We start from the raw sequence: 27,715 nt of genomic DNA, 5'->3' as shown, positions 1-27,715 counted from the left end.
TAATTTAGCTTTGAGCATCTGTAAGGTGTTTTGTCCATATGGAACATGCTTCCATCAAAGAGGCAATGGCTGTAGCAGAATAGCTTACAACACTGTTGGGAAGTAATGCTCTGCAAGTGAGATATAAAGAGGTACAAGGCCTGATTTACATATTTTAAAGCTACTTCAACATATTGCAGACAATAGTAGAAAACTGAAACATTTTGTAGCCTTTTGATGTACCAGGGTGACCCAACCCCAACAGGTGGAAATAGCGAGGAAATGATTGTGTGAGTGATATACAGGGAGGAGTGTCATAAAAATCAGATTACGAAAAACATAATAATAAAAAAAAAAAAAACGATGGAAGATATGAAACCTGGATGGTGCAATGGGGCTGTGAGCTAATATGCAGAGAAAGGGTAGTGCCTAAACACATAGGTTTTCAGTTGATATACAACGTGTGGGGAGGTGTGAATGATAAAAGCAAATTTATTAACACAGAAGATGGGGTTATGTTCAATGTTATGCATATGTAGAGAACGTATGTGCTAAGTGTGAAGTTGTGGTATGTGAGATTGCCATTATTGGCTACTTACCTGAGTCTGCCACTGTTGCAAGAGGTGAGAGGCGACTTCCCTCTGATGCAACCAAAATTAGCAAGGAATCAGCATGAGGATCGGCTGGTATGAGATAACCAAGCATTATGAATAAAAAAAAAGCATACTGATGAAAATATTGTAAGGTAATGCAATACACTAAGAGAATGGTAACAACGAGCATAATATTGAACTTTTATCAGCTTTTCCTCAGATCTCTCCATAGCAGTACGAGGGCTAAAAATTTTCTTTTCTGTGTTTTGGGATGCAGGCTAATTTTCCTTATAGCTTCATTATGAGAGTGCTGGATACCCAACTGGAGGAAATCTGAACCCCTTTGGAATTCACGGTGATTTTATTGCAGAATGGGGGGGGGGGGTCCGATTGGCTCTTCAAGCAGCCATACATATTGAGCCACCCATCGTTCAAATTTTACTCATGGGGCAAAACAGTATTCCCTTCTGATGATGGACAAAGGCAAGAGAGGTACATGTTACAAATGCTCTTCTGGGATCATCCAGAGTACTGGTCCTCTAAAAAAATGCTGCAGAAAAATTCAGACGTGAGAAAAAGAAAGAAAAAAAAAAAAATGAAGGTGAGCCTATTCGATGGGTGTCCTGTGTTGATTTCCTTGGCCACGATCACACCTCTCCTGAGGTTTCGCCTATGCCTGCATCATCTCACCATCTTTGTATGAGGTAATACATATATTACTTGCCTCCAAGATCCTTACAACATATAACAGTTTCAGATTATGGTGAAGGCAGAAAGGGCTGAGATGCACAGATCAATAATTGGAAAATCCACCAAACTCAAACAGAATCCGATGAAAATAATAAATTGGAAACAAAAGAGGAAATGACGATGTTAGAAGGTAAGATGTTGAATCTAATAGGCGATAGATAAACCGCGGGAATTTGACGATAAATGGAGAGAAAAGAAGAAATAAAGTAAGGTAAAATCAAGAAGAAACTGTAGGAACGTGAACGTTTCGTTTGATATTGCACATAAGTGTGGTTCGGTGCTTGCTATATGCAGTTCGATATCACAATGGTGCTTTAATGGGTTAACAAATAGAAGAGTTAACCGAAATCAGAAAATAACGGAAAAATGAGAAAAGAGGGGAAATAAAGAGGAAGAAAAACAAAGTGAAGGAAAAAAAAAATGGACGACAAATATTGCTGTTAAACAAAACTAGAATGAAGAGAAATAAACAGAGGAAATAGCCCATGCTTACCGTGAATTGATTTGAGGAGTGAGAGGGATGTTCCTTCTAAATACTGTTATTTCTATTATTCACTTGTATCCTTTCTGAGTGATACTTGATCTCCAAATGAAAACTGCCAGGAAATTGATCGATTGTAACCTTGATGCAATGGTCGGCTTCCTCTGACTGTCGTTTGAATCTCAAAGAAGGAGCACTCCTTTGGCTCCTGATTGTTTCGTGCAAAGGAGATTGGAAGGGGCGAGGCTTCTTCAGTGGCTTTAACTATTATCGTCGAGGCTGAGGGGAATAGCTCCTTAAATGGCGGATCGAGCCTAGGCTCCCCGTTGCATGATTAATTCGGATTGCTCAGTGGGGGCTACCAGTTGCTGAGACTAAGGTTTCTTCAATCGATCAAGAGGGGAGGAATCGATGGTTTAGAGGGAAAGGAAGAGTGCGGGATCCGATTCCTTCCGTTGACTGTGGTCCCACAGAGATTCAGATCTCCTTCGCTCGATCAGAGAAGAGAAGAGAATCAAGAGAAGATCAGGAGAAGAGAGGAGATGAAGGCGACGAAAGAGGATTGAATAGTATACACAGAAGGATGGAGAGGTGAAGACGGTCCCCGTAGGGTTTGCCTCTACTGATTCTTAAAGAAGAGGAAGAAGCCTCTCGAAGGGGGGGGGGTTTGTTGGAGATGAGAGGTGAATGGAGGATCCGGGCGATGGTTTCACGATGGAGGGTGCGCCATGGTGAGAGAGGCGAGAGTGAAGAGAGAATGGAGGGGGGCGGCTGTTTTCCTTTTCTTCCTTACGAAGGAAAACCCTAAAAGAGGGTTTTGCAAAAGACCTCCTTCGGTTTTCAAATTTTTACAAAAAGGGGCCTCCGAAGTCTCTAGCAAAAATTGATTTAAGAGTTCAAACTTATTTGCTTCTTCAAAAATTTTCCAATTTGTTTTGGTTTTTGGTGTTATCTTTCCATTTTTTTGCATTTTCAGAATAAAATCCTAAAGTTTTACGAGAAAACCAAGATTAAAACTAATTTTTTTGTGTTTTTGCAAAAATATTTACAAAAGAGAATTTTTTTGAGAATTTTAAAGCTATTTTGAGAAAAATTCTTCAGAAAATGGGTTTGGATCCGGATTTTGAAGAAATATGGACTTAAAGTACTGGATTCGGATCCGGGATTAATTTTGAATATAGTTTTATGGAATTTAATTCAAAGAATCCGAAGAAATGACTTATTTTCTCAGAAAACGGGATTAGGGGCAAAAGGGTCATTTTTACAAAACTTTGAAAAATTTGGGGTGTTCACATTCCCCGATGCAAGTTGATCCAGCTGAGTCTTTTCCATTACCTCTACCTCCTTTTCCTTTGGAATCTGTGCCCTCATTACCGAACCAAACTTCATCCTCTTCACGATTTAATAATCCTCCATTGGTATATGTGCGTAGAGCTTCACCTCCTCCAGTGCCTTCATCTTCTTCTTCTCCTGAGGTAAATACTACTGACAATAGTGATCTTCATGATGATGATAACAGGCCAATCGCTCTACGAAAGGGGACACGACAATGTACCTTATATCCCATATCTCATTTTGTCTCCGATGTCGGAATTGGAAATCAGATGAAAACTTTTATTTCAGCCTTATCTGCTGAAACTATTTCTCTGAACTATCAACAGGCAAAGCTAGATAACAGGTGGAAGCTGGCTATGCAAGAAGAAATGGATGCTTTATTGTCTCAGCACACATGGAATCTAGTTGATTCCCCAGTGGATGCTGACATTGTTGGATGCAAATGGGTATATACAATAAAGTACAAATCGGATGGTTCTATTGAAAGGTACAAGGCCAGATTAGTAGCAAAAGGGTATACTCAGACTTATGGTATTGATTTCTTTGAAACTTTTTCTCTTGTTGCACCGATGAGCACCATTTGTCTTGTTCTCTCAGTAGCTGCTCATCATGGTTGAAGATTGTGTCAATTAGATGTGAAAAATGCATTTCTATATGGGGATCTATCTGAAACAGTTTACATGCAACAACCTCCAGGATTCGAGGTTGAGGGGGCGTGTCAGAAGGTGTGTAAATTGAGAAAGGCGATTTATAACTTGAAACAAAGTCCACGTGCATGGTTTCAAAAGTTGTTTGAACTGATGTCATGCTTTGGATTTAATAGGTCAGTGACAGATCATACACTTTTTATCAAGAAAACTAACTCAGGCATAGTTGTTATGGTGGTATATGTGGATGACATCATTCTTACAGGAGATGATGTGAAAGATATTGAAGCCACAAAGGCTCATTTTCAAAAACACTTTATTACAAAAGACCTTGGTTCACTAAGATATTATCTGGGTATAGAAGTTGCCAGGGGCCATGAAAGGATGATTTTGTCTCAATGGAAGTATGTTCTTGACTTATTAAAGGAAACTGAAATGTTGGGAGCTAAACCAGCTAATATTCCCATGGATCATAAAGTTCAGTTGTTTGAAGAAAGGTCGAAACCGGTTGATAGCAAAAGCTATCGCTCACCAGTAGGGAAGCTACTATATGTAACTGTGACCAGGCCTGATATTGCTTTAGCAGTAAGCAAAGTTAGCCAATTTATGGTCAAACCAAGTGAGGTACACTGGAATGCAGCTATAATGATTCTCAGGTATTTAAAATCTTCTCCTGGAAAAAGGTTATTATTCAAGAAAGGTGAAACTCTGGAGATAGTGGCTTACTCTGATGCTGACTATGCAGGATCTGTAGTGGATAGAAAATCTACCACAAGATTTTGTGTGTTTTTGGGAGATAACTTAATTTCATGGGGAAGTAAGAAGCAAAATGTGGTTTCTAGGTCGAGTGCAAAATCAGAATATAGGGCTATGGCCCAAACAACTGCTGAATTAATGTGGGTTCGTACTGTTCTACATGATCTTCAGGTGAAGGTTTCCTCTCCTATGACCATGATGTGTGATAATAAGGCTGCCATATATATAGCGAACAATCCTGTCTTTCATGAGAGGACAAAGCATATTGAGGTTGATTGCCACTATATAAGAGATATGGTTCAAGCTGGTCATATCACTACAAAATATCTAAAGTTGGAGGACCAAGTTGCAGATATGTTTACAAAGCCTCTTGCTAGACCAAATTTCTCAAAATGCTGTGACAAGCTGAGCATGATTGATATCTATGCTCCAGCTTGAGGGGGAGTGTTGAGATTAAGAGGTTTTAAGTTTAAGTTTTCTTAAACTGTAGGTTATTTGATATTTCTTGTTTAATGAGGGACTTGTATGTAAATTTTTACATTGGCCTCTCTATTTAACATAGAGATTAGCCCTAATCAAAATGAACGAGTTCTCTCCTCGGCAAAGAACTTAGATATCATGCCTTTTGGCATGCTGGAAAAAGATCTGCTCCTCAACTTTAAATTGCAATTTTTTGGTTACTAATGCTTATTGCGATATATTTTCTGGTGGCGACTTCTTCCTGATACTTCTTGCTTTTCGTTTAATTTAATAAAGTTCATTTTTTTACTTGCCTGGAAAAAATATTTAAACCCATGGAACTTAGCTTATATAAGGACCTATGGAGGTGACAACTTCTTCCTGATGCTTCTTGCTTTTCGTTTAATTTAATAAAGTTCATTTTTTTACTTGCCTGGAAACAAATATTTAGACCCATGGAACTTAGCTTATATAGGGACCTATGGATCCATGAAAAGTATGTGTACAGGTTCATGCTATGAAGCATATTGTCATAGGGCGTTGGTTGTCCTTGCTATTCATCTTAAACAAGTTTACATCATCCATCAAGGTTATGGTAGCAATTACCTTCGCCAGCAATGCTTACGAGAAAAATAAGATCCTAATTTGACCACTATTACTTTGGAATCTTCTGCCTTTGCCTTTACACGCTTGAACAATGCTTCATGTTTCATTCGGGCATCAGCTAGGGATAGGAGACAGGGCTGAAGAGAGAGCCGAAAAAGGATCTTTCTTGTATAGTCGTGCATAATCTCGAACATCATTAGTTATAATACATGGACCCAATGATACAATGCATGCGGAAGTTCCTAGATTCGTGGAGATATAGAATGACATAAGTTATCATGCTTGCATATCTATCATTTGAGTCTCCAACAATTGTTCCAATTAATGGATATTAGAAACTCAATATTTTCATTCTTAGATTGCAGATCATTTGCACCATTGCTCATATTAATATGGTTTTTATTTATTTCTCTTGAAGGAATGATTTCTTGACTATAGCTACAACACGCCCAGAGACATTATTTGGTGATACTGCTATTGCTGTACATCCTGAGGTTAGTCTAATGAATTGGTACCAAATTTCTTTACTTTGGCCTTTTTGAATACCAGTCGGTTCTGTTTGAACTTCGCACTCCACACATCTAAATGTAGGTCTTTACTTTATGCCTCAGGAACAACTTTTTTATGCAGTCTTACCAACTGCATGTTGTTTTGTGTGTCCAGCCATCTGCCTGTTATCTGATTCCTTGATTCACAAATAATAACAGTTTTTCTGTTGTGTGGGCATTTTTGTACTTTGTTCTTGTGTCATGGGAGTTAGGGAGTTTTATGTAAGTTCTTAAAAGTATCTCGCTAAAAGCAGCAGCAGCGCAAGAAAGCCGGGGGTGCCTTTGAAAACCATAAATTGCTTAATGATTTTCTTAGTGCTGACCCATAAACACCAGCTGAAACTAAAGCCTGTCCCATAAATTTATATGGATATGGGCACTTATCCAAAATTCAAGAGTGTTGATTTTCACGTTCATTTGAAGTCCATAGGCAGTGTGGTTGTCTGCATGTATTGGCATGCACACTGATGGGAGTACTTCCATGTGATGTCTTTGCAATTCTACACATTGAGTGTGTACTGTTTTTTGTGTGTTGGAGCACCCAATGCATGCTACTTTGGCTATGTATGGCTTTTCATGGTCCAAGGGCGGGCAGAGTTCTTTGCGTTGTATGAACTACGTACGGAGGCACATGGTAAGGAAATGCTTTTGGGAGCTTCCTTTGCATGCTACTGATCACCAAACTGAGCCTTCAATGCGTGTCATAAGTCTCAGTAATGTCATTATAAATCATGTACTTCCAATCTGTCATGCCTGAGTTATTTTTAGTTTATGTATGCTTTCTGGAACATGTGATTAAACAAGTTGGACATGAAAGTAATTTCAACTGGGACTCGTGTATGATGGTGGTTAACTCCGCCAGTTGGTTCAACAGATTGTGCATTCATGCCCATAGTTCAATTTGTTACTAGAAATTTTCTTAAAAATAATTAAAATCATAGAATACACATCACATGGAAATAATAATTTCTTCTAACTTGTTTCCCTTCCCAAGGATACATATTCACGTTCTGTACATTACATTTTCTTGGACTGTATGCCTATTATATACTATTGTAGCAAGATTTCTGCATCAATTGTTTGGCTAGTTTCTTGCTTGTTCAGCCTATGACTGGTTTCTCCTACTCTATCTTGTAGGACGATCCCTATTCTATGTATGTGGGAGGACAAGCGATTGTCCCTAATGCATAATTTCTTCTTACTTGCTTCCCTTCCCAAGGATACATATTCACGTCTGTGCATGACATTTTCTTGGACTGTGTGCCTATTATATACTATTGTAGCAAGATTTCTACATCAATTGTTTGGCTAGTTTCTTGCTTGTTCAGCCTATGACTGGTTTTCCTTACTCTATCTTGTAGGATGATCGCTATTCTATGTATGTGGGAGGACAGGCGATTGTCCCTATGACATTTGGTCGTCATGTCCCAATAATCTCTGATCGAGTAAGTTGCCTTAGCATGACCATTTTGCTGTTGATTTAACTTTGTTATGTTCACCAAATTGATATGCATTTGACGATGGCTTTGTTAAATGTATTTATTTTTTCTCCTTGTTCTTATATATATATATTTATATTAATATGTACATACATTGTATATGTATTCAAGAGTATTCATGTGTTTTGAACCATGGAGATCACATCCATATGGTCAGATTTGCTAAAAAACATGTCTAACACACCGATTTTGAAGGAGAGGACAAGAGGTGGACCATCTCCCTTCTCATATATATATATATATATATATATATATATATATATATATATATATATATATATATATATATATGAGAGAGAGAGACAAAGAGAGATTTAAAGAATAATGCAAAGAAAAGCATAAAATATATAATTCACATTCCTTTCTCATTTGCAATATGATCCTTGATGATTTACACAAATGTCAATGATGTTGTAAGGTTTTAACTTTTAAGTACAAAAAGACAAAACAAATCATCAAAACTAATGGGAGCATAGGATGCTCGATGTTGGCATGATGAATACTTCCCCGGTAAATATCTTCCAATTATAAAATATTCAACACTTGTTTAACAAGGAAGTGTCTACAAAGCTGGAGACCCGTGTCTATAATACCGAATACTAGACACAGGAATGACACTTGCTGGACACGGCTGTAATGAAATAAGAACAAAAGCAAACAAGCACCTTTTATCGGCTTACAAGAATATAACCAACCCACAAAGAACACCTTATGGATCAATCCACACCACCCATACAAGGGTCAAGAGAGTAAAATAAATGCTTTTGTATTACACAAATGCTTAAGAAAGCCTTAAACGATAGAAGGGGAGAATCCCTATTTATAACAATTGAGGGAGAGTGGGGGCAGCCCAACTAGCTCTTTGGCTAGCCCCCCCAACGGTCACATTGTGATCGTTGGGGGCAACTTCAACATCTAGTTGGAGCTGTCCCATCAACACCTAATTTCAAGACAAAAATAAAATACAAAAAGAACAAAAATAAAAGGACAAAGTCAGCCCTTAATGGGTTAACTACTATTACAATGTGAAAAGACCAAAATACCCCTAATGGGTATTTCAGTTTACATACATTTAAACACACACACGCACATATATATATATATATTAATAATACATACATATATCTATATATACATATAAATACATATATATTTGGTACATTATTTTAACACCTCCTCAAACTCGTATTGTAACAACCAAGTGTTTGCCAAGTAGGAAGTCATTCAAGCGACTGGAGTAAATGTTTCATTATAGTCTATTCCATATTCTTGACTATATCCTTTGGCTACTAGATTAAGTTTATATCTTTCTAGTGTCCCATTACTTTTAGTCTTAATCTTATCGACCCATTTACATCCTATAGTTTTCTTCCCTTTAGGTAATGTTTGAATTTCTAAGTTTTTGCCTTTTCTAAAGTTTCTAATTCATCATTCATTGCCTTAATCCGTTCTTGATGATTTTTAGCATCATGGTAAGACGATGGTTCTACGTATGAGTGTATAGCCATTAAACATGTTCTATATTTGGGTTCAAAGAAATCATATGATACAAATCTACTAGGAGCCTTTGAAATTCGCATAGATCTTCTAACACTAGAGAAATCTATATCTTGATTTTGAGAATATCTTTCTAAAGCACATGGAGAATGGTCTTCGATATGTCGAATAAATTTAAATTTCACTATGAGGTTGGTCTATATTATCAAGACCCTCATTCACATTCTCATGTGCATCATGAGTGTCATCACTGACAAGGTGAAAAAAGAAATGAATAATTACAATGTTCTTACTTGGATTTTATCTTTACCAAATTTATTTTCGTTTTCAAGAAAAGTGATTGTTTCTTCAGCCATATAGTTTGTTCCTTTTAATTTCATATCATCTATACCCTTTTTGATTTTCGGCATAACCTAGAAAAACACAAAGAATAACTTTTGGTGCAAGTTTGTCATTTTTGTCAGAAAGGACAAAACATTTACAACCAAAGACTCAACCTTTTGTAATCGAGAGAAGTTTTAAATAAATTTTCAATAGGAGAAATGTTTTCGATAGTTTTTGAAGACATCCTATTTATCAAATAAACCATCGTAAGAGAGGCTTCAACCCAAAATACTTTTGGAACATTTCTTGATATAAGAAGTGTTCTAGTAGTCTCAATGTAACGACCTCAACAGACCCTCGAAAATAGTGGATTTTTTTTAAAACAATTGCGGAAAACACTCCCAAGGATTGGGGGTACATCACATTTAATATACCAAACCACAAACCAGTCCATGCATTGAATCAACTTTGAAGTAATAAATCAAGCTTTATTTATGAAATTAATAAGTCAAATAGTCTAAGAACATAAGAGTTGACTATATCAATATCCATGCTATCTGTCAGAACTCAGACACCAGTCACAAGTCTCGCAGTCTCCAGCTAGTCGATCCAAGACATCATTGAGCATCTGTACCTGTAAAACAGTTTTTAAGAAAACGGGTAAGAATCAAAGTCCTCGTACGAATTCTTCTAAAATCCAAACAGTAAAGGAAATAGTATAAACAAATTCATGTATAAATTTCAGAGGAATATCACAAGCGATAACTTAACACAACTATTTTATCATTCAAGCATTCAACCAAATATCATGCAAAATCAAATATTATGCAAAGCCAAATATGCATAAATGCATGAACTAATGCTGAACAGTAAAATATGCATGAATAACCTATTAAGTTATTTATCAGAGTTGTTTTTTAATGCATGTCCCTATTAAATGCAAAAAAGTTTAATTTTCACTTTTCCTTAAACCCGCGAATACTCAAAACAACAACAATTCTCGAAGTTCAAGTTAGGTTTCCAGTCGTAGCTTAATACACAATTTCTATTTTATTAATAAGATACACACTTGTTCTTCAATCGATGTAAGGAATCAACATCATCAATCACAACATTAGAAATCAACATTTAATGCCGAGACATCAGAAAAATCAACATCTACTAACACCACTTTCTTGGTATACCAATAACTACAACTAAGTCAACAACACCATCTCCAGGCAAAGTGAATGAAATCTCCATAAAACCGTGGCTAGGAGGTGAACCACCATATCGGGTTCTATGGTACAATCACACATGAAGTTTTAGTATCCTCACGGTCTGCCATGACCGCCATCCAAGATTCCCACACTGAGGAATGAACATTCAGGAAGAGATTAATTACACTGTTTGGTCTCTTTTACTATTTCAAATCATTTTCAAGTTCTTTACATAAAAACTGTTTTTCAAAGCAACATGCAAAAACAATTTCGGGCCTTGGCCCTCACAATTTAACAGTATAATTAAATTTAAAAAACCAATAAATTTCTAAAAATAGATTTTGCAATGCATAAATAAAATCAACATTGAAGCAACACATTCTCCTGGCCTACACGACCCGCAATGGTTCACATTTGACTACTAACATATCTCAAAGTGATTTATGTAAATTGCAAATTTTCAGTGAACATGCAATACACACGCTATTTTCAAACATGTTCACAATGCATATTCAAAACACAAAATATGAATGCACATTAAGCCAAATACTTAATCATGCAAATACGATGCTCACATACCACACCATTTATGATCAATTTCATGCATGTAATCAACCAAATATGCATATGTTCACGGTCATGCAAACATCAAATTATTTTTAGATTCATGCGTATGATATGCACATTTGCAAACTAATCAATTTAGGATCAGATTTATGTATCAACTCGGACAATACATATTCCAATCATAATCATGTACATGACCATCTTCATATACGCAAATCGGCTATGCAGAAAATTTTCAAGAGCCGATAAAATTTATGTACATGCTCAAATCATATACATAAATAGACAAAAACAAAAAATATCATTGTGCTGGTCTGATTCATGTATATGTATCGACCATCAGAAAACTAGCCACAACTCATCCGATTCAGGTACATAATCAGAATTATGTACTTTTATCGACCATATCAAGAAATGTGCAATCTCCGAATCAAATTCGTGTACATGAATCGACCACTCAAAAAACAAACATATCACAGCTAGTCTGATCCATGTACATGATTAAAGCCAAACAAAAAATATACATGTATACAACCTGCCCGATCATGGGTTGGCTAAACCTGTACATCTATGTCACATGGGTGCGGGTGCGGGTGGGGGGATTCGGCACTTCCAAAAAACCCGGGTGCGGGGGTGCAGCAGGGGCAAAAATGTAAATATATATATATATATATATATATATATATATATATATATAAGGGGGGTCCGGGGGTTATCCTATTGCATCCAATTTTGAAAAAAAAAAGCAGTTTGCAATTGAGCCAGCTGAGTGTGGTTCATTCAACTCATGCTTGTCATGAGCTCAATCTTGATCGGATTGCTGGAGTTATAAGCCGAGTTTGAACACCCCCAAGCTGAGTTGTTTATGAACACTGGTTGCTGATAATAGTGACGTTATGTGGGCTATCAGCTTGGGTCCTTTGCACAATAAATGGTGGTGATTAGGGCTGTTAAGGGGAGTAATATGCAGGCGGGATTTGGGTCATGATTTTTGTCATGTACCTGACCCGATCCAAGTATAAAATGCATTATTTATAATAAAAAATCTGAAATTATGCAGGTCTGAATCTGGAATTCCACTTTTGTAACCCGATAAAACCCGAACCTGAACTCGAGCCTGTGATTTGTTATTTGGGGGGGGGTCAGATATACCCTAATGGGTCGTGTACTAGACCCGTTGACAGCCCTAGATGAAGAGAACGAACGGGTGATGATCTCATAACACCGATTTGGCAAATCAACGATCTACTCAATCACAGTTAAATGCAAATAATTAAAGTTTAAGTTGCTTTTGTAAATGTTAGATAAGTTTTGGGTTTATTGAATTTACTTTAGAAAACCCCGATAAATTTACTGAAAAAAAAAATAAAACTGGAATAAATAAAGAACGAAATATCCGCTCCCGTCTTCCCGCATTTTTTCCTCTCTCTCTCTCTCTCATCGATGCATCCCCAAACCCTAAGATTTCCGATCGCGGAGAGCCCCATTCCGGTCGACAATCATCTCCGCTTCTACCCATCTTCCCGATTTCGCGTTTTTCTCGGTTTTTTCAGGACCGATTTCGCGAAATCCCCCGGTTTCCCATGCATCAAGCATGGGCTTCCCGCGATCAGGAGCTGCAAAGATCTTGGCTCCGCCACCTTGAAGAGGATCGACTCCGACCGCCAGCAATCGACGGGAGCTCGCGAAGCAAACGACATCGAGGCGAAGAACGTCGACATCGCGACGCTCGGGAACCTCTGCGTCGACATCGTCCTCGGTGTGCCCAGCTTGCCACCTGCTTCCGCCATGAATGGACCAAAATGACCCTGGGTGCGGTCAACGCACCCAGGGTCGGGTTGACCGCACCCGGTGCCGCACCCACACCCGAACCCGCGTCGACGCGGGTGCGACACCCTGCTAGCCGAATCCCTGTGACATAGCTGTACATACATGTACAACATGCTGGTTGATCCATGTACATGATCAAAATCATGTACATGGGTCGGCCAGACCTGTACAAACATGTACAACATGCTGGCTGATCCATGTATAGGATCATAATCATGTACATGGGTCGACTAGACCTGTACAGACATGTCCATGTGCATGATCGAAATTATGTACATGGGTCGGCCAAACCCAAAAATAATTATGTGTACGTCATGCTGGCTGCATATATACATGAGTACAAACTTGATAAGCCTGAAAATTTCAAATATATGTTCAGATGCATGAGTACTAAACTAGATATTTCTGAAAACAACAAATACTTGTTCAGATTAATGAGTACTAAACCCGATGTGTCCGAAAACAATAAATATATGTTTAGATGCATGAACAATAGACAAATCTGAACCAGGTATGTATATTTAGATGCATGAACAGGAAAATAAACAGATTTGAAACATATATACATGAATACATATTCTGATTGCATAAGCATGAAACTCGATAACCTGGAATATATATATATATATATATATATATATATATATATATATTCAGATTACGTGAGCATGAAAACTCAAAAAAATTGATCTGCATATATATGTATATATCATTCAATATGCGTGAGCAAGAGGGATTCTTCAAATTTGAACCACACGACTCTTTCAAATGCATGATCAAGAAAGTTGAAAATTTTGAGTACATATATATATATATATTCAGTATGTATGAATAAGGAAAATCAACAAAAACTGATCTAGATGCATATTTTTACAAGCATGAACAAGCAAAAAGACATCAGAATCACACACATATTTTTTTTTATGCATGAACAAAGAAAATCAACAATCATGAAATAAATCATTATATATATATATTTGAAAATTGGATTTTCCCTTTTCCCTTCTAAACTCATGCCTAAATCAGTTTATACTTTATACATATTCCTTCCTGTGTGAATTGAGAGAGAAACCTGTACCTTGATTCGAATATCGAAAAAAAAGCAAGAAAAAATTGATGGATGCTGGATTATTTTTCTCTCCTCTTATCTTTTCCCTCTTCTTTCTTTTCTCTCTCCACACTATTTTTGCTCTCTCACTCACTATCTCTCTCTATGCATATTTTTATTTTCAATATGAGTGAGCAAGAGGGATTCGTCAAATTTGAACCACACGACTCTTTCAGATGCATGATCAAGAAAGTCAAATTTTTTGAGTACATATATATATATATTCAGTATGTATGAATAAGGAAAATCAACAAAAACCGATCTAGATGCATATTTTTTACAAGCATGAACAAGCAAAAAGACATCTGAATCACACACATATTTTTTTATGCATGAACAAAGAAAATCGACAATCATGAAATAAATCATTATATATATATATTTGAAAATTGGATTTTCTCTTTTTCCCTTCTAAACTCATGCCTAAATCAGTTTATACATATTCCTTCCAGTGCAAATTGAGAGAGAAATCCGTACCTTGATTCGAATATCGAAAAAAAGCAAGGAAAAATCGATGGATGCTGGACTATTTTTCTCTTCCTCTTCTCTTTTCCCTCTTCTTTCTTTTCTTTCTCCACACGATTTTTGCTCTCTCTCTCTCTCACTATCTCTCTCTCTCTCTAGAACTCGAGTTCTAGAGAGAGGCTCTTAGTCTTTCTTTTTATATCATGTGAATAAGTCTAGAAGGGGGGTGACGTCCCCTCTAGATTGCTCTCATATGGGTAGAGTTCGACCTAATGTAGAACTCTACTCCCCTTATCTCTCTATCTTTTAGATATTTACCATATTTTATTTTTATTTTTAATTAATATTCTAAAAGAATATTCTAGAAGGGGATGCCCCCTTCTGGAAATCCTCATGAGATAGAGTTCTACCCGAGGTAGAACTCTACCTCATCCTTACTTTAATTTAAAAGTTGTTTACATTTAAAACTTTAAATTCAATTCAGTTTTAAAATTGCCATAGATGGATTATGGGTCCAGATTTGGATGATCCAAATCCAAATGGATCCATTTGGACTAGATCCTAGTCAATATGGATTTTGGACTGGGTCCAGATCCATACTAACTTGGATCAAACAAAACGGATCCAATCCAATCCAATCCAGAAAAAGTTTCAAAATAGAGGTCGATCATTTTTGAAAAATGCATTTTTTGGGCCAACTGTAATCCAATTTCGGAAAAACAAGTCGCCTACGCGATATACATTCCGAGGCGAATCTAACAGTGGCATACTTGAATTTTGCTTTCGAGTTTCAGCTGAATTTAACCTTAATTTTGCTCAAATTTAAAGGTTAAAAACTGAAAAGTTCTCAAATTATAACTAACTCAATAGCTCATGTCAGTGGGCTCTGGGCCACGCCCAGACTCGGCTGATGTCACCTATATTTTAAATATTTTTTCATGATTTTATCAATTAAATATAAATATATAATTTAAAAATTATATTTTTGGACTTTAAAAATCATGGAAAATATGAAATATTACACTCAACAATACGCCTATGCTTTCTTTGGGCTAGTCTATTTTTGTTGAAGAGTGTAAGGACATGATTTTTGGTGAATAATCTTGTGTAAGTTAAGATAGTTTTTGAAATCCTTTGATACAAACTCTCCTTCCGAAATTGTTCTAAAGATTTTAATATTGGTTTTAAATTGAGTCTTTATATAACAATGAAATTTTTGGAAACAATCAAATACTTTGGATTTATGCTTAAAAAAATATATCCAAGAGTGTCTACTATAATCATCCATAAAAACAATATAATAAGATTCTCTTCCTTTAATTATAACCGAAGCTGGTCCTCATACATTCAAATGTATCAACTCAAATTATTTCTTTGATATAAAATGACTAGGTCTAAAAGGTAAAGATTTCATTTTACTAAAGATGCAATCTTCGTAAACAAAATCTCTTTCTTTATAACTTGTAAGAAATGAAAACAAATATAATTTTGACACACTAGGATGTCTTAGTTTCTTGTGCCAATTTTCTATATCTTTTTTTTCTCAAAATTACAAAAAGTATGTTTTGATAATTTAAGATTGTCCATAACATACAGATCTCATCTTCTATGGCCTCGCCTAATCGGATTCCCAGACTGGAGATCCTGTATCAAACAATTATTAGATGAAAACAAGATTTTGCATCCATGATCCACAATTTGGAAAACAGATAAGAGGTTTAAATTTAATTTTGGTACTACTATAATATTTGGTAAAAAAAGGTTTGATATTTTTGTAAAGACCCAAAACCTTGATTTTTAAAGAAGTTCCATCGGCGGTTGAGACATAAGAATCATTTGAGTTAGTATGACATTCGGATAGTGTGGACTCATTTGGGGTCATATGAAAAGAAGCACCGAAATAAAAAATTCAAGAAGTCTTATCGGGGTTAATGCATTTGGATACAACCGTGCCCGAGAAGAAAAAAGTTTGACTTTTGAACATTGATTGTAGTACCTTCATGAGTTGTGCCAAGGATAATGAACCGATGCAATTGGAGTCATCTACACCATTTCTTTCAAGAGATGGTCTCATCGAAGTCGCCTTCTTATCATCTATTTGATCTTCTTTCTTTCTTTTAGGGCAGAAAGACAATATAGAATATTAGTTTGTCATTCTTCTTGTATTCATGATCACCTCTTTTATCGTTTTGACTCCTTCCATAATCATTGAAATTTCTTTCATTCTCTTCTTCCAAAGTGAAGGGGCTTATAAGCCCTTATGTGATTTTCAGGCCGTGACATAGCAAGCACGAATTCTTTCTCTTTTGAAGATGATGGTTTTTTAACCTATTTTCCTCCATAGTTAATTCTTTAAGTGTTTCAACTATGGTAGGTACACCTCCTCTATGAAGAAGGAGCGATTTGGTCCCTTCAAATTCGAGTCTAAGCCCATTAGTAAATTGGTAGAAATGCTCCGTTCTAATTTATTTTTTACGGAGTTCTACATCTTGGGGGCAGTGCCAATTCATCTAAAAGAAGAGAGAGGGCATTGTAATATTCCCTAATGCTCTTCTCTCCTTGGGTCATAGTTCTCACCTTATTTTGCATATTGCTGAAAACCAGATCACGTCACTTGAAACACTAGAGAAAAAATCAAAGAGAAGACGAGACAAAGGGGCTGCAATGAAAATTTTCTCACACGTACGATATGGTTGTGGGTTTCCTTTTAATCAACATAATCATATTTTTATATTTCAAATATGCCCTTAATTCACATACACAAGCAACAACAATTAATAAGGGTAAAATAGATAAAAGAATATAAAACGCTGAAATATAACATGCTGGGTTGCGATGTAGATTTGTGATCTGGATCCAATATTGGATTTGGATCCAAACCCGTCACGTATCAATACCCTCCCTCAAGTTGTGCATGGTAAAAATGATAAAAACTTGCTCTTCATGTACCAAAACTCTCTTTGTGAACAAATTTGCAACTTGATCCTGTGTCCCAACAAATTGTATAGAGATCTCTCCACTTTCAATTTTGCTTCTAATGAGGTGCTGATCTATCTCTATATGTTTTGTTCTTCCATGCTGAATAGGATTGAGGGATATTTTGATCACACTTTGATTATCACAAAACAAGATGGAACTTGACATTTGTTGATGTAGATCAGACAATAAATATCTAATCCAAGTAATTTCGGATGATGTTGCTGTAATGGACCTGTATTTAGTTTCGGATGATATTGTTTTGATTGATGAGTCTAGAGCTGGGGTTAATGCTAAGTTAGAATTATGGAGACAAACATTGGAAGCTAGAGGTTTTAAGTTGAGTAAGAGTAAGACTGAATATATGGAATGTCGGTTTAGTAAGCAACGAAGTAGTGATGGGAGTGTAGTGAAGCGTGGTGAGCAAGAAATACCGGTGAATGATTATTTCAAATATTTGGGATCCATCATTCAAAAGTATGGAGAAATTGATGGAGATGTAAATCATAGGATAAAGGTTGGGTGGATGAAATGGAAAAGTGCAACTGGAGTGCTGTGCGATCGTAGAATGCCATTGCGGTTGAAGGGAAAGTTTTATAGGACGACTATTAGACCCGCTTTACTATATGGTACGGAATGTTGGGCTGCCAAGAGACATCATATTAAAAAAATGAGTGTAGCTGAGATGCGGATGCTTAGATGGATGTGTGGAAATACAATAAAAGATAAGATTCAGAACGAGGAGATACGTAAGAAGGTAGGTGTTGCACCCATTGAAAATAAGATACGAGAGAATCGTTTACGGTGGTTTGGACATATTCGGCGAAGGCCTAATGATGCTCCAGTTAGAAGGTTGGAGAAATGGGAAAATATATTAGTTAAAAGAGGTCGGGGTAGGCCTAGGAAGACTTGGATGGAGATGATAGGAAAGGATATGAATGCTTTGAACCTCACCGAGGACATGGCATTGGATAGAAATGATTGGAGGAAAAGGATTCATGTGGAAGACCCAAAATGAATTTCTTTTTTGGTTCATATCGCTGACCCCAATTGTTTTGGGATGAAGGCGTAGTTGTTGTTGTTGTTTTGTTGTACTTGACCGAGCCACTACTTTTTACTTCTTGCTGTTCCATAAAACCAAGTTATTACCAATAAAAGTAAACCTTCTTTAGACCTTCTTTCATCTGGATCCCCTGCCCAATTAGTATCTGAAAATGCCATGATTGTTAAATCACGTTCTCCACAATCACCCTTCTGTTCTGATAACATAACCCATCTTCAAGGGTACCTTTTAGATATCTAAAAATTCTTTTGACATCTTCAACATGAGTCACACGGGGGCATGAGAAACTTGATTGACAAGATAAGCAATGTCAGGTCAAGTAAAGGTGAGGTATTGAAGCATACCCTCGATGCTTCTATAACTTGTAAGATCTCTAAAAACATCCCCTTCGTCAAGTCTAAGTTTTTCCTGGAAGACACTTGGAATAAATATTGGTTTGCAATCCCTCGTTCCAGCTCGATTGAGTAAATCAATAGTGTATTTGTGCTGGGTCAACACCAATGAGTCTTGTTTTTAATCAACCTTAACAACCAAGAAATATTTGAGTTCTCCCAAGTCTTTCATCTTGAATATGCTATTCAACATTCTTTTAACGTCATTAATATGATTTTCAGAGTTCCCTGCAATGATGATATCATCAACATAAATAAGCAATACTGTAATCCAATTATCAGTTTTGCAAATGAACAAAGAATGGTCTAAAGAAGACCGTCATCTAACCATGGTTGATAAAACTGTTTTTCCTGCAATTGAACACTTTTTATCTTGCTGCCTTTTAAATCAAAATCAGATTCATCAAAAACAACATTTTTGGAAATACGAATGCATTTATGTTCAACATCATAACACCTATACCCTTTATAATCATCCACATATCCAACAAGCTGCAGACATAGGCTCTTTTGTCAAATTTATTTCACAGAGGCGTCAATATGCACATAACATGTGCAACCATATGCTTATAGAAAGCCATAATCAGGATGTTTTCCAAACAATTCATAATATGGGGATTTATATTTCAGCAGTTTATAGGCAGCATATTTATAGCATATACTACTTTATGAAAAGCTTCTCTCCAAAGGAACAAGGGAGCTGATCCTGCATTCATCATGGCCAATACACTCTCAACAATGTGTCTTTGTTTCCTTTCGGCAAGTCCATTTTGCTAAGATGTCTAGGGACAAGATACCCTTCTATTAATTCCCTTCTCCTTAAGGTATTGAATAAAATCATTTGAAGAGTACTCACCCCCACCATCACATTGAAATTTGAGAATAGATAAAGACAATTGATTTTGAACCATGGCATGAAAATTTTAAAAAATTGAAAAGACTTCATGCTTATGTTTCATAAAGAATATCCAAGTGTATCGAGAATTGTTGTCAATAAAGATTACATAATAGCGGCTCCCAAAAGGAGAATTGATTGGGGCCGATCCCATACATAAGAATGAATGATTTCAAAAAATCTAGAAACTCTTTCATTATTCGAAACAAAAGGAAGTACACGACTCTTTGACACTTGACAAATAGGACAAATTTTATCTATTTTATGACTCAAACCGGAAGCTGGAATCAACTCACTAGAAACGAGCTTCTCAATAAAGGCTTTATTACAATGGGCTAAACGATTATGCCAGACATTTGACTTATTTGACTCTAATTGATTGACCAAACAACGTGACTTTTCAGCATCTTGGACAGGAATACGCCCCAATGGATTCTCCCTAAAGAGATACATGTTGCCTCACCTTTCTCTTTCAGCGAACGTCCTCTTCAAGTGAAGATCCTTCACATAAACATGAGTAAAAACAATAAAGGAATTGGTGTTATCAACAAGCTTAGAGACTGACACAGGATTTTTCTTAATGTTTGGAACAAAAAAGATATTTGACAATTGAAGACTCGAATTGGACAAGGGAATGGAAGCTTTTCCAATGTGCGTGATGGGTTGACAAGTGTCATCTCCAGTAATGACTATCTCTACCAAAATAAGGAGATAAGTTTTTAAGCTTATCTTCATCCCCAGTGATATGATTTGCCACCCCGGAATCAATATACCAAACTCTCTAATCATTCTATTTTAGATTCAATCCTGCTAACGCTGCTAATAAAAGTTATTCATCAACTGGTTATGTCCCTGACCACTGGTTCTGTCCCTGATTTTCCAGCCGCATTTGGTGCACTTTTATTTTGGTAACTCTGTTCTCCAACATATCTTTGATCGTTCTTATACCAACAATTTGGCTTAACATGCTCTGGTTTCTTGCAAATGTAGCACATGTGTATTTTCTTGCCCTGATAAGGAATGGGAGGAGTATTAGGCAGTGGAAGCAACCCACAACCTCCTTGGTTACCTCCTCATCCTCTTTCCTGTCCTCCGCATATGCCTCCTCTGCCTCTTTCATACTGAGTATTCAACATAAGCACATTATAACTATCCGCTGTGGTTAATGATAATGTTCGGTCCATCCTGTCGGATTCATCTCAAACTGAAGCAATTTTGGGTGCAAAGCCTCAAGGGTAGGCATCTCATCAAAGCATGATAGGCTAGTGTAGAAAACATTATAATCAGGTCCTAATCCATTGAGAGTTTGTTACACCTTGTCTGTATCAGGAACCTCATATCCAACCATGGCTAACTGATCTGTAATTTTCTTTCATCTTATTAAGGTACTCCATGATTGACAGTGCTTTTTTTAAGATTCAAGAATTCATTCTTTAAAAACATAATCTTTGCCTCTAAAACCAGTGCATAGGTTTGCACCAGCCTAGCCCATAGCTCTATAGACGTGCAATCATCGGGAATGCTCACTAAAACCTCTTGTGACAGATTGGACATGATATAAGCCACCAGTGATTGATCACGCTTCATCCAGGAAACATAATCTGGATTTCGAATAGATACTGTAGTGATGACAACCCCTTTTTCGTCTTTTTCTTCCCGCAAAATGAATTCTGGTGGGATCTTAATCAACCCATCCAGGTGCCCAGAAAGATCATGACTACGGATGAAAGGTAGAATTTGCCATTTTAGAAAACTAGCTGGAATAGTTGAAGAAGACTGGAAATCCTTATCAAATGAGAACACAAAAGTAGGTGTGCACACAAATTGTTGCAGTCAACCCAAATACTTCAAGCGTAAATTTGTCTGCCTTTCTTTTTTTCAGAATAGATAATGTCACGACAATAATATGCAATATGCAGTCAGCAGGACTTGAAATCAATATAAAATATTACACGCAAATAGAACTGAAATTTGATGAGAACCCAAAATTTCAATGATGATTGCATTTAAACCTAGGAGAAACATGAATCAAGAGACAAAATAACAAATTTGAGAACAACAATAATCAGATCTGATTTAAGTTTGAATCAGATCTGAGCCAAGAGAAACAATAAGTAGGATCGATAGCTAAAACCCAAATCGATTTTTAGAAATTAGGGAAAGGAAGTAAATTGATTTTTTTTCGTAAAACAAAAAAGAGACTGATATTGATTGGAACAAGAAACACAAAGAGAAATCGATGTTGGTTTTCTGGGACCCAAATCGACAAGGAGAAAACAATAAGAATGAAAAGGGAATAAAAGATCAGAAACAAGAAAACACTAAGAATTAGAAGGGAATAAAATATCAAGGAGAGAGGAAGTAAATCAGATATTTCCAGACGTACCTGAGCGAGAAGATTGGGTTCCAACCGTGCTCTGGGACATGATGTAGAGCTGTGATCTGGATCTAGTATTGAATCTGGATTCAAACCCATCACATATCAATAATTGCATATGTAAGCTATATCTTTGATACTATACATATCTTTAAGATACTTTCATGCATTACTAGCAAAATAAATTTTTGCTAAGCTAGATCTTTTTTTTTATGTCAACACTATTGATGAACCATCCAATTATCTTGGAATGACCCATCCTCCGTTCTTTCCATTTTTTCTTGCATTCAACAACGGCCTTAGACATCTCTTTTCCTTGAAGAGTCACTTCCTTTTCATCTTCCATCTTGGTAAGTATAAGTTTAGGCTCTTTTTCGATGCCATCAACCAAACCTCATAGACCATTTCCCCATATTTTATGTTTTACTATGGATGCCTACATCACATAGTTAGAGTATCATTGAGTCTCACGGGAATGAAGACAATCACTTCTCTTTTATCCTCCATTTTTACAATAATGAGAGATAGAGATAGAGATAGAGATAGAAGAGAAGAAAAAAGAAGATATCAAGAAATTTGTTGAAGAGAACTTTGGTCGTGCGCTTCCCGATGCAACGATCCCACGAACCGATGCTCCACCAATCTCATGATCCTCCTCTTGGCCTTTCTGAATAAATCATAACCCAAGAGCACCAAGGCTTTGATACCATGTAATGAAATAAGAACAAAAGCTAACAAGATTCTCTTATGGGCTTACAAGAACGACGTGTCGAGATACCTTTAAGGTTTCAGACACTCGACACGCATGTCCAAATTTTTGGACACTCCTAATTTTGAAAGCAGTGTCGGTGCCGTGTCTCGGAGTGTCAGTGTCGGGAAGTGTCCGACACCAACACTTCAGCCTAGGTGAAGTGTCCATGTAACATAGGTTCTGGTGCTCCAGGTTAGGTGAATTGTGCACCAGAAATTCGATTCTTGAGAGAAGCGTTTGCCTTCATTGGCAATGGTTATATCTTAGGAATGGAACATATAGCTACCTTTATCCATAGACATGCGTGCACTGATGCACAAACGTTTGTGTAACTGCCCCCATGTGGATGCGATGGTCAATTACATGTCTATATCTGTACTTTGTTGTTTTAGCCAGTACGGTCTGTTTTTGCATCTCTATCTGGTCTGATTTTGGACTCAGCCTTTTGTGTCATTTTTGGATCTAAAACTTATATCTTATATTTCTCTCTATGTTAATTACAAAATCAATCTGTTTCAATTTATGTTTTTTTATCCCAGTTACGCATACTCTGAGTTCTAGAATGCCATCATATATCATGGTAATCCATGAGGCACACACTCCCATCTTGACTTACCAGAAGAAGAGGAAACTATGTGCTGTCACAAACCTATGCATGTCATTTTGTATATAGTAAGACTGCATCATTTGCTGACTGTTTTATAATTACCAATACTGATGCTATAAAGTGATTAAAATGATATTTTACTGACATTATTGATTGATTTCATATCTATGGATAGCATGTTCAGTGTATTTCTTGCCCACAATTAGCAGTCTTGTTTTTTCAAATTTCTTTAACTGGAGTCACCTTTTCTTTTTCCCTTTCTAGGCACAATGTACTTCCATGAGATACTAGTTTTGAATTCATGCTGAAGTAAATAGATCTTCCTTATGTCTCTCGCTGCATATCATGTAGTTGAATGTTATATTGTACATCTTTATCCTTTGTTTGTAGGATGGTTTTAAAATATTCTTATAGAAAAGCTAATTCATTGAAGTTCTATTAAGCAGTATGTTGACAAAGAGTTTGGAACTGGAGTATTAAAGATAAGCCCTGGACATGATCATAATGACTATATTCTCGCAAGAAAGCTTGGTCTGCCAATACTTAATGTAATGAACAAGGATGGAACTTTAAATGAGGTTGCAGGACTTTACAGGTAACAGCTTTTGGCTTGAGCATTTCAAACATAAGAGTGCCAATTCTCTAGCATGGTATTGTTGTTCTTGTACTATGGTTGACTTTTCTATATTTTAATGTTAGTGGACTTGATCGGTTTGAAGCTCGCAAAAAGTTATGGTCAGATCTTGAAGCAACAGGTCTTGCTGTCAAGAAGGAATCATATACATCACGAGTGCCAAGATCTCAGCGTGGTGGGGAGGTGAGAAAATTTTTCTCCGTAGATGATAAGATGTGAAGATTAGTTCCTTGACAAAAAATTTCTAGTCAAATTCAGTGGAAATACTTGTATATTGTAGGTGATAGAGCCACTTGTCAGTAAGCAGTGGTTTGTAGTCATGGAGCCAATGGCTGACAAGGCCCTTAATGCACTAGAGAAGGGAGATTTATCCATCATCCCTGAAAGGTTTGAAAAAGTATGTACATTGTTTGCAGAACTTTTTGCTGTCGTCTAGACTTATGTTGTATTTCTTCCTATTAGTGTAATATTTTGCCAAGGTCTTATAGTGTTCATGCCTTTCTTAGGCTGTAGTTGCATTGCTTGGAGAACCAAGTTTAACTTATCTGAGTCATTGTAAAATAATTATTCACAGATGTTTTTGGTAGTTTCCATGTGTAAGCTTTTTGTTATAACAGTTATTTCTTTTCAATGCTTGAAAATATTGTTGCTTATTTTGAAACATCTAAAGAAAAGTACTTTTTTCTTTTCATCATTGCTTCTTATTATCGTCTATAAATCTCTTGTGGAGTTAAAATCTAAAGCTATGGCTTCCATTCTATAATTAGATTGCCATCTCTTACAACTGTTTTAGGTAGTTGTCAGGTGTTATCTTTTGGCTGTAGTAGTAGTTTGTCTTTTCAAAGCTGGAAAACGTTGTTGCTTATTTTGTAACAAGAATTCAAAAACAAGTAATCTGTTTCCTTTTGCTCAGTGCATCTTATTATCATCCATATAACTAGCACAGCAGTTAGTATTAAAATATATGGTCTTTTCTCATTGCTTTTAGATATACAAGCATTGGCTGTCAAATATTAAGGACTGGTGCATAAGTAGGCAGTTGTGGTGGGGACATCGGATACCTGTTTGGTATATTAAAGGTAAAGACTGTGAGGAAGATTATATTGTTGCAAGGAATGCGAAGGAAGCACTTGAAAAGGCATGTGAAAAATATGGACATGATGTGGAAATATACCAAGATCCAGATGTTCTCGATACCTGGTTTTCAAGGTTAGTATATGCCTTTCGCTCTCCTTTTCAGGAACCTTGAGACTTTTCAGTCAATCTAAGAAAGCTGATTAGGGTTAGATCTTTTTATGAGCACTCAAAAACATCAATTGTGCTTATTTTTGTGTTCTGATATGCTTCAGAATACCATTCTGCTTGTTTGTGTTCTTTCACAAAATTATAGCAATAGCAGTCAATAAAGAATTTAAATAAATTAATGAATTGAGAAAGGATATTGACCTACCATTGATCACACCAGTAGTGAATCTAGTGATGATAAATACGATAAAGAAATACTATATGCAAATATCACCTTTCTTGAACTTGTACAATTACTGTAGAGACACTTCATTTTCATTGTGAATGGGCTGAACTTTTTGGGACCTTCAATTAATCAGTTTGAGAGGGAAGAACTTTTTGAGATCCACAGCTTTAGGTTTCTAATGAGCATTGAACTTGAGGGCTCAAAGGAAGGAGGCCACGAAGACTTCACGAGGGTTGAGAGGATGGAGGTCCTGGGGCCGAGGGGAGGAAACATTCTGGAGGGTCTGGTGGAGTTTTTGGATGAATCATGAGAACCCATAATGGAGGTAGGGCAGAGAACATTCCCTTTATGCTGGAAGTGAGGCAAACTCGTGGGGCACACACACGCATGCACACACTGTGTAAACTGCGATTTTCATGGATTTGTTGTTCTGTTCTCTTCAATCTAACCATATATATGTAATCTACATGCTTGGTTTTATAAGGGCCAGCTCTTGAATCATCCGATTATGATGCATAAACAAGAATTTTTAAGACTTTAAAATCAACGACTCATAATCTTCATAAATATTCAAGCACCCAAAAAATTGTATTTTTTTTCATCGAAAATACACGATCTGACAGTTGATTCCTAGCAAATTCACCATACCAAACACATCTACATGGGTTGGATTTGCAAAAAAGTGTTGGAAATACCCAGCTTACACTGTAGTTCTCATTCATATTCTAGTGACTCTCTCTCTTTCTCTCCCCCCTCTCTCTCTATATATAATCACAATTTTTATATTTTATTTGTAGATTAAACCTTACAAATGTAATCAACATTGTTTGCTTAGTAGGAAGTGACTTTTGACTTTTGAATCATGTAACCGTAACATCTATGTAACATGGACATTTCTAAAAGAGCAACTCACCCGTGTCGCACCCGCACCGATGTTGGTGCGACACTTGGACACAACTTCTATTGTGTCAGGTGAAGTCAACAATACTGATGCCCATTTTTATTCGAAAGTCAAGTCCAGTATTATCTATATTTAATACATAAATACACACACACGCACATGAAAACTATATATATATGTATATATTGATATATTTTTCACCCCGCATCCAAGTTTTTCAACATTGCCGTGTCGCACTTTCTGCACCTGCACCTATGTGACATAGCCTAACATGTAGGCAGGCTTTTCAAGGGATCAAAAAATCAATGGCCCAACAATGTACCAAAATGTGATGACTCAAAAAATTGTATTCTTATGCCAGAAGCCATGATGTAAAGTCTGATTGTCATGAAAAAAAGTTATGCTTAATTATGTAGTCAGATTGAGTCTAGACAACTTGCACCTATGTTTCCTTCTCAATAGTTCCGTACCTTCATTAGTACCAAGCAATGTTGTGAAAAGCATTGAGGCGTATCGTAGCGCTCCACCAAAAACTAAAGCGAGGCGTAAAGCGTAAGCCTTAAAAAAAACTAAAAAAACATTTAAAAATATCTACAAATACAAAAAAATAAAAGAAATGCTTTATTGATGAAGCAACAACCAATAAAAATAGAAAATCTCAAATAATTACCAAAAAATATGAGATTAACATGTAAAAGTAATATTAATGCAACAACTTGATCAATGTAAGCATCTAAGAAATAAAATTTGAACATTCAATAAAAAATTAAGTAACAAAATCACTAACAATCAAAATTTTCAACATCATATCATCATCATAAAATGCATATTAGCATTAATTGTATACATGATTACATATATATAACTGTATATACCTATGCCACAAGGACACTCCATTTTGCCCTTCGTACCCATGTCGACACGTGTGTCCCCGTGTCTACCTGCATCGACACTTGGACACACCATTTTACATAATTACAATTTTTTATTCAATTTATAATTTAT

At 36.3% G+C, this 27,715-nt stretch overlaps 1 protein-coding gene across 2 annotated transcripts in view; it reads left to right on the top strand.

The window, feature by feature from the left end:
• Window positions 1-27,715, top strand: part of EMB2247 (protein EMBRYO DEFECTIVE 2247) — a 113,998-nt gene that overhangs the window by 41,784 nt on the left and 44,499 nt on the right. For both annotated transcript variants that reach the window (XM_090016737.1, XM_090016736.1), the window contains exons 10-15: window positions 6,025-6,100; window positions 7,516-7,599; window positions 24,151-24,299; window positions 24,404-24,521; window positions 24,619-24,735; window positions 25,327-25,547. In XM_090016737.1, coding sequence (XP_089872863.1) covers window positions 6,025-6,100; window positions 7,516-7,599; window positions 24,151-24,299; window positions 24,404-24,521; window positions 24,619-24,735; window positions 25,327-25,547 — 765 coding nt within the window. The remainder of the gene's footprint in view (window positions 1-6,024; window positions 6,101-7,515; window positions 7,600-24,150; window positions 24,300-24,403; window positions 24,522-24,618; window positions 24,736-25,326; window positions 25,548-27,715) is intronic.

The sequence above is a fragment of the Nuphar pumila genome, chromosome 8 (assembly GCF_984573655.1).
Source record: "Nuphar pumila chromosome 8, dmNupPumi1.hap1.1, whole genome shotgun sequence".
NCBI classification, from domain to species: domain Eukaryota; kingdom Viridiplantae; phylum Streptophyta; class Magnoliopsida; order Nymphaeales; family Nymphaeaceae; genus Nuphar; species Nuphar pumila.
Note: the sequence above shows the minus strand (reverse complement) of the source record. Positions and strands in the feature narration are given on the sequence as shown.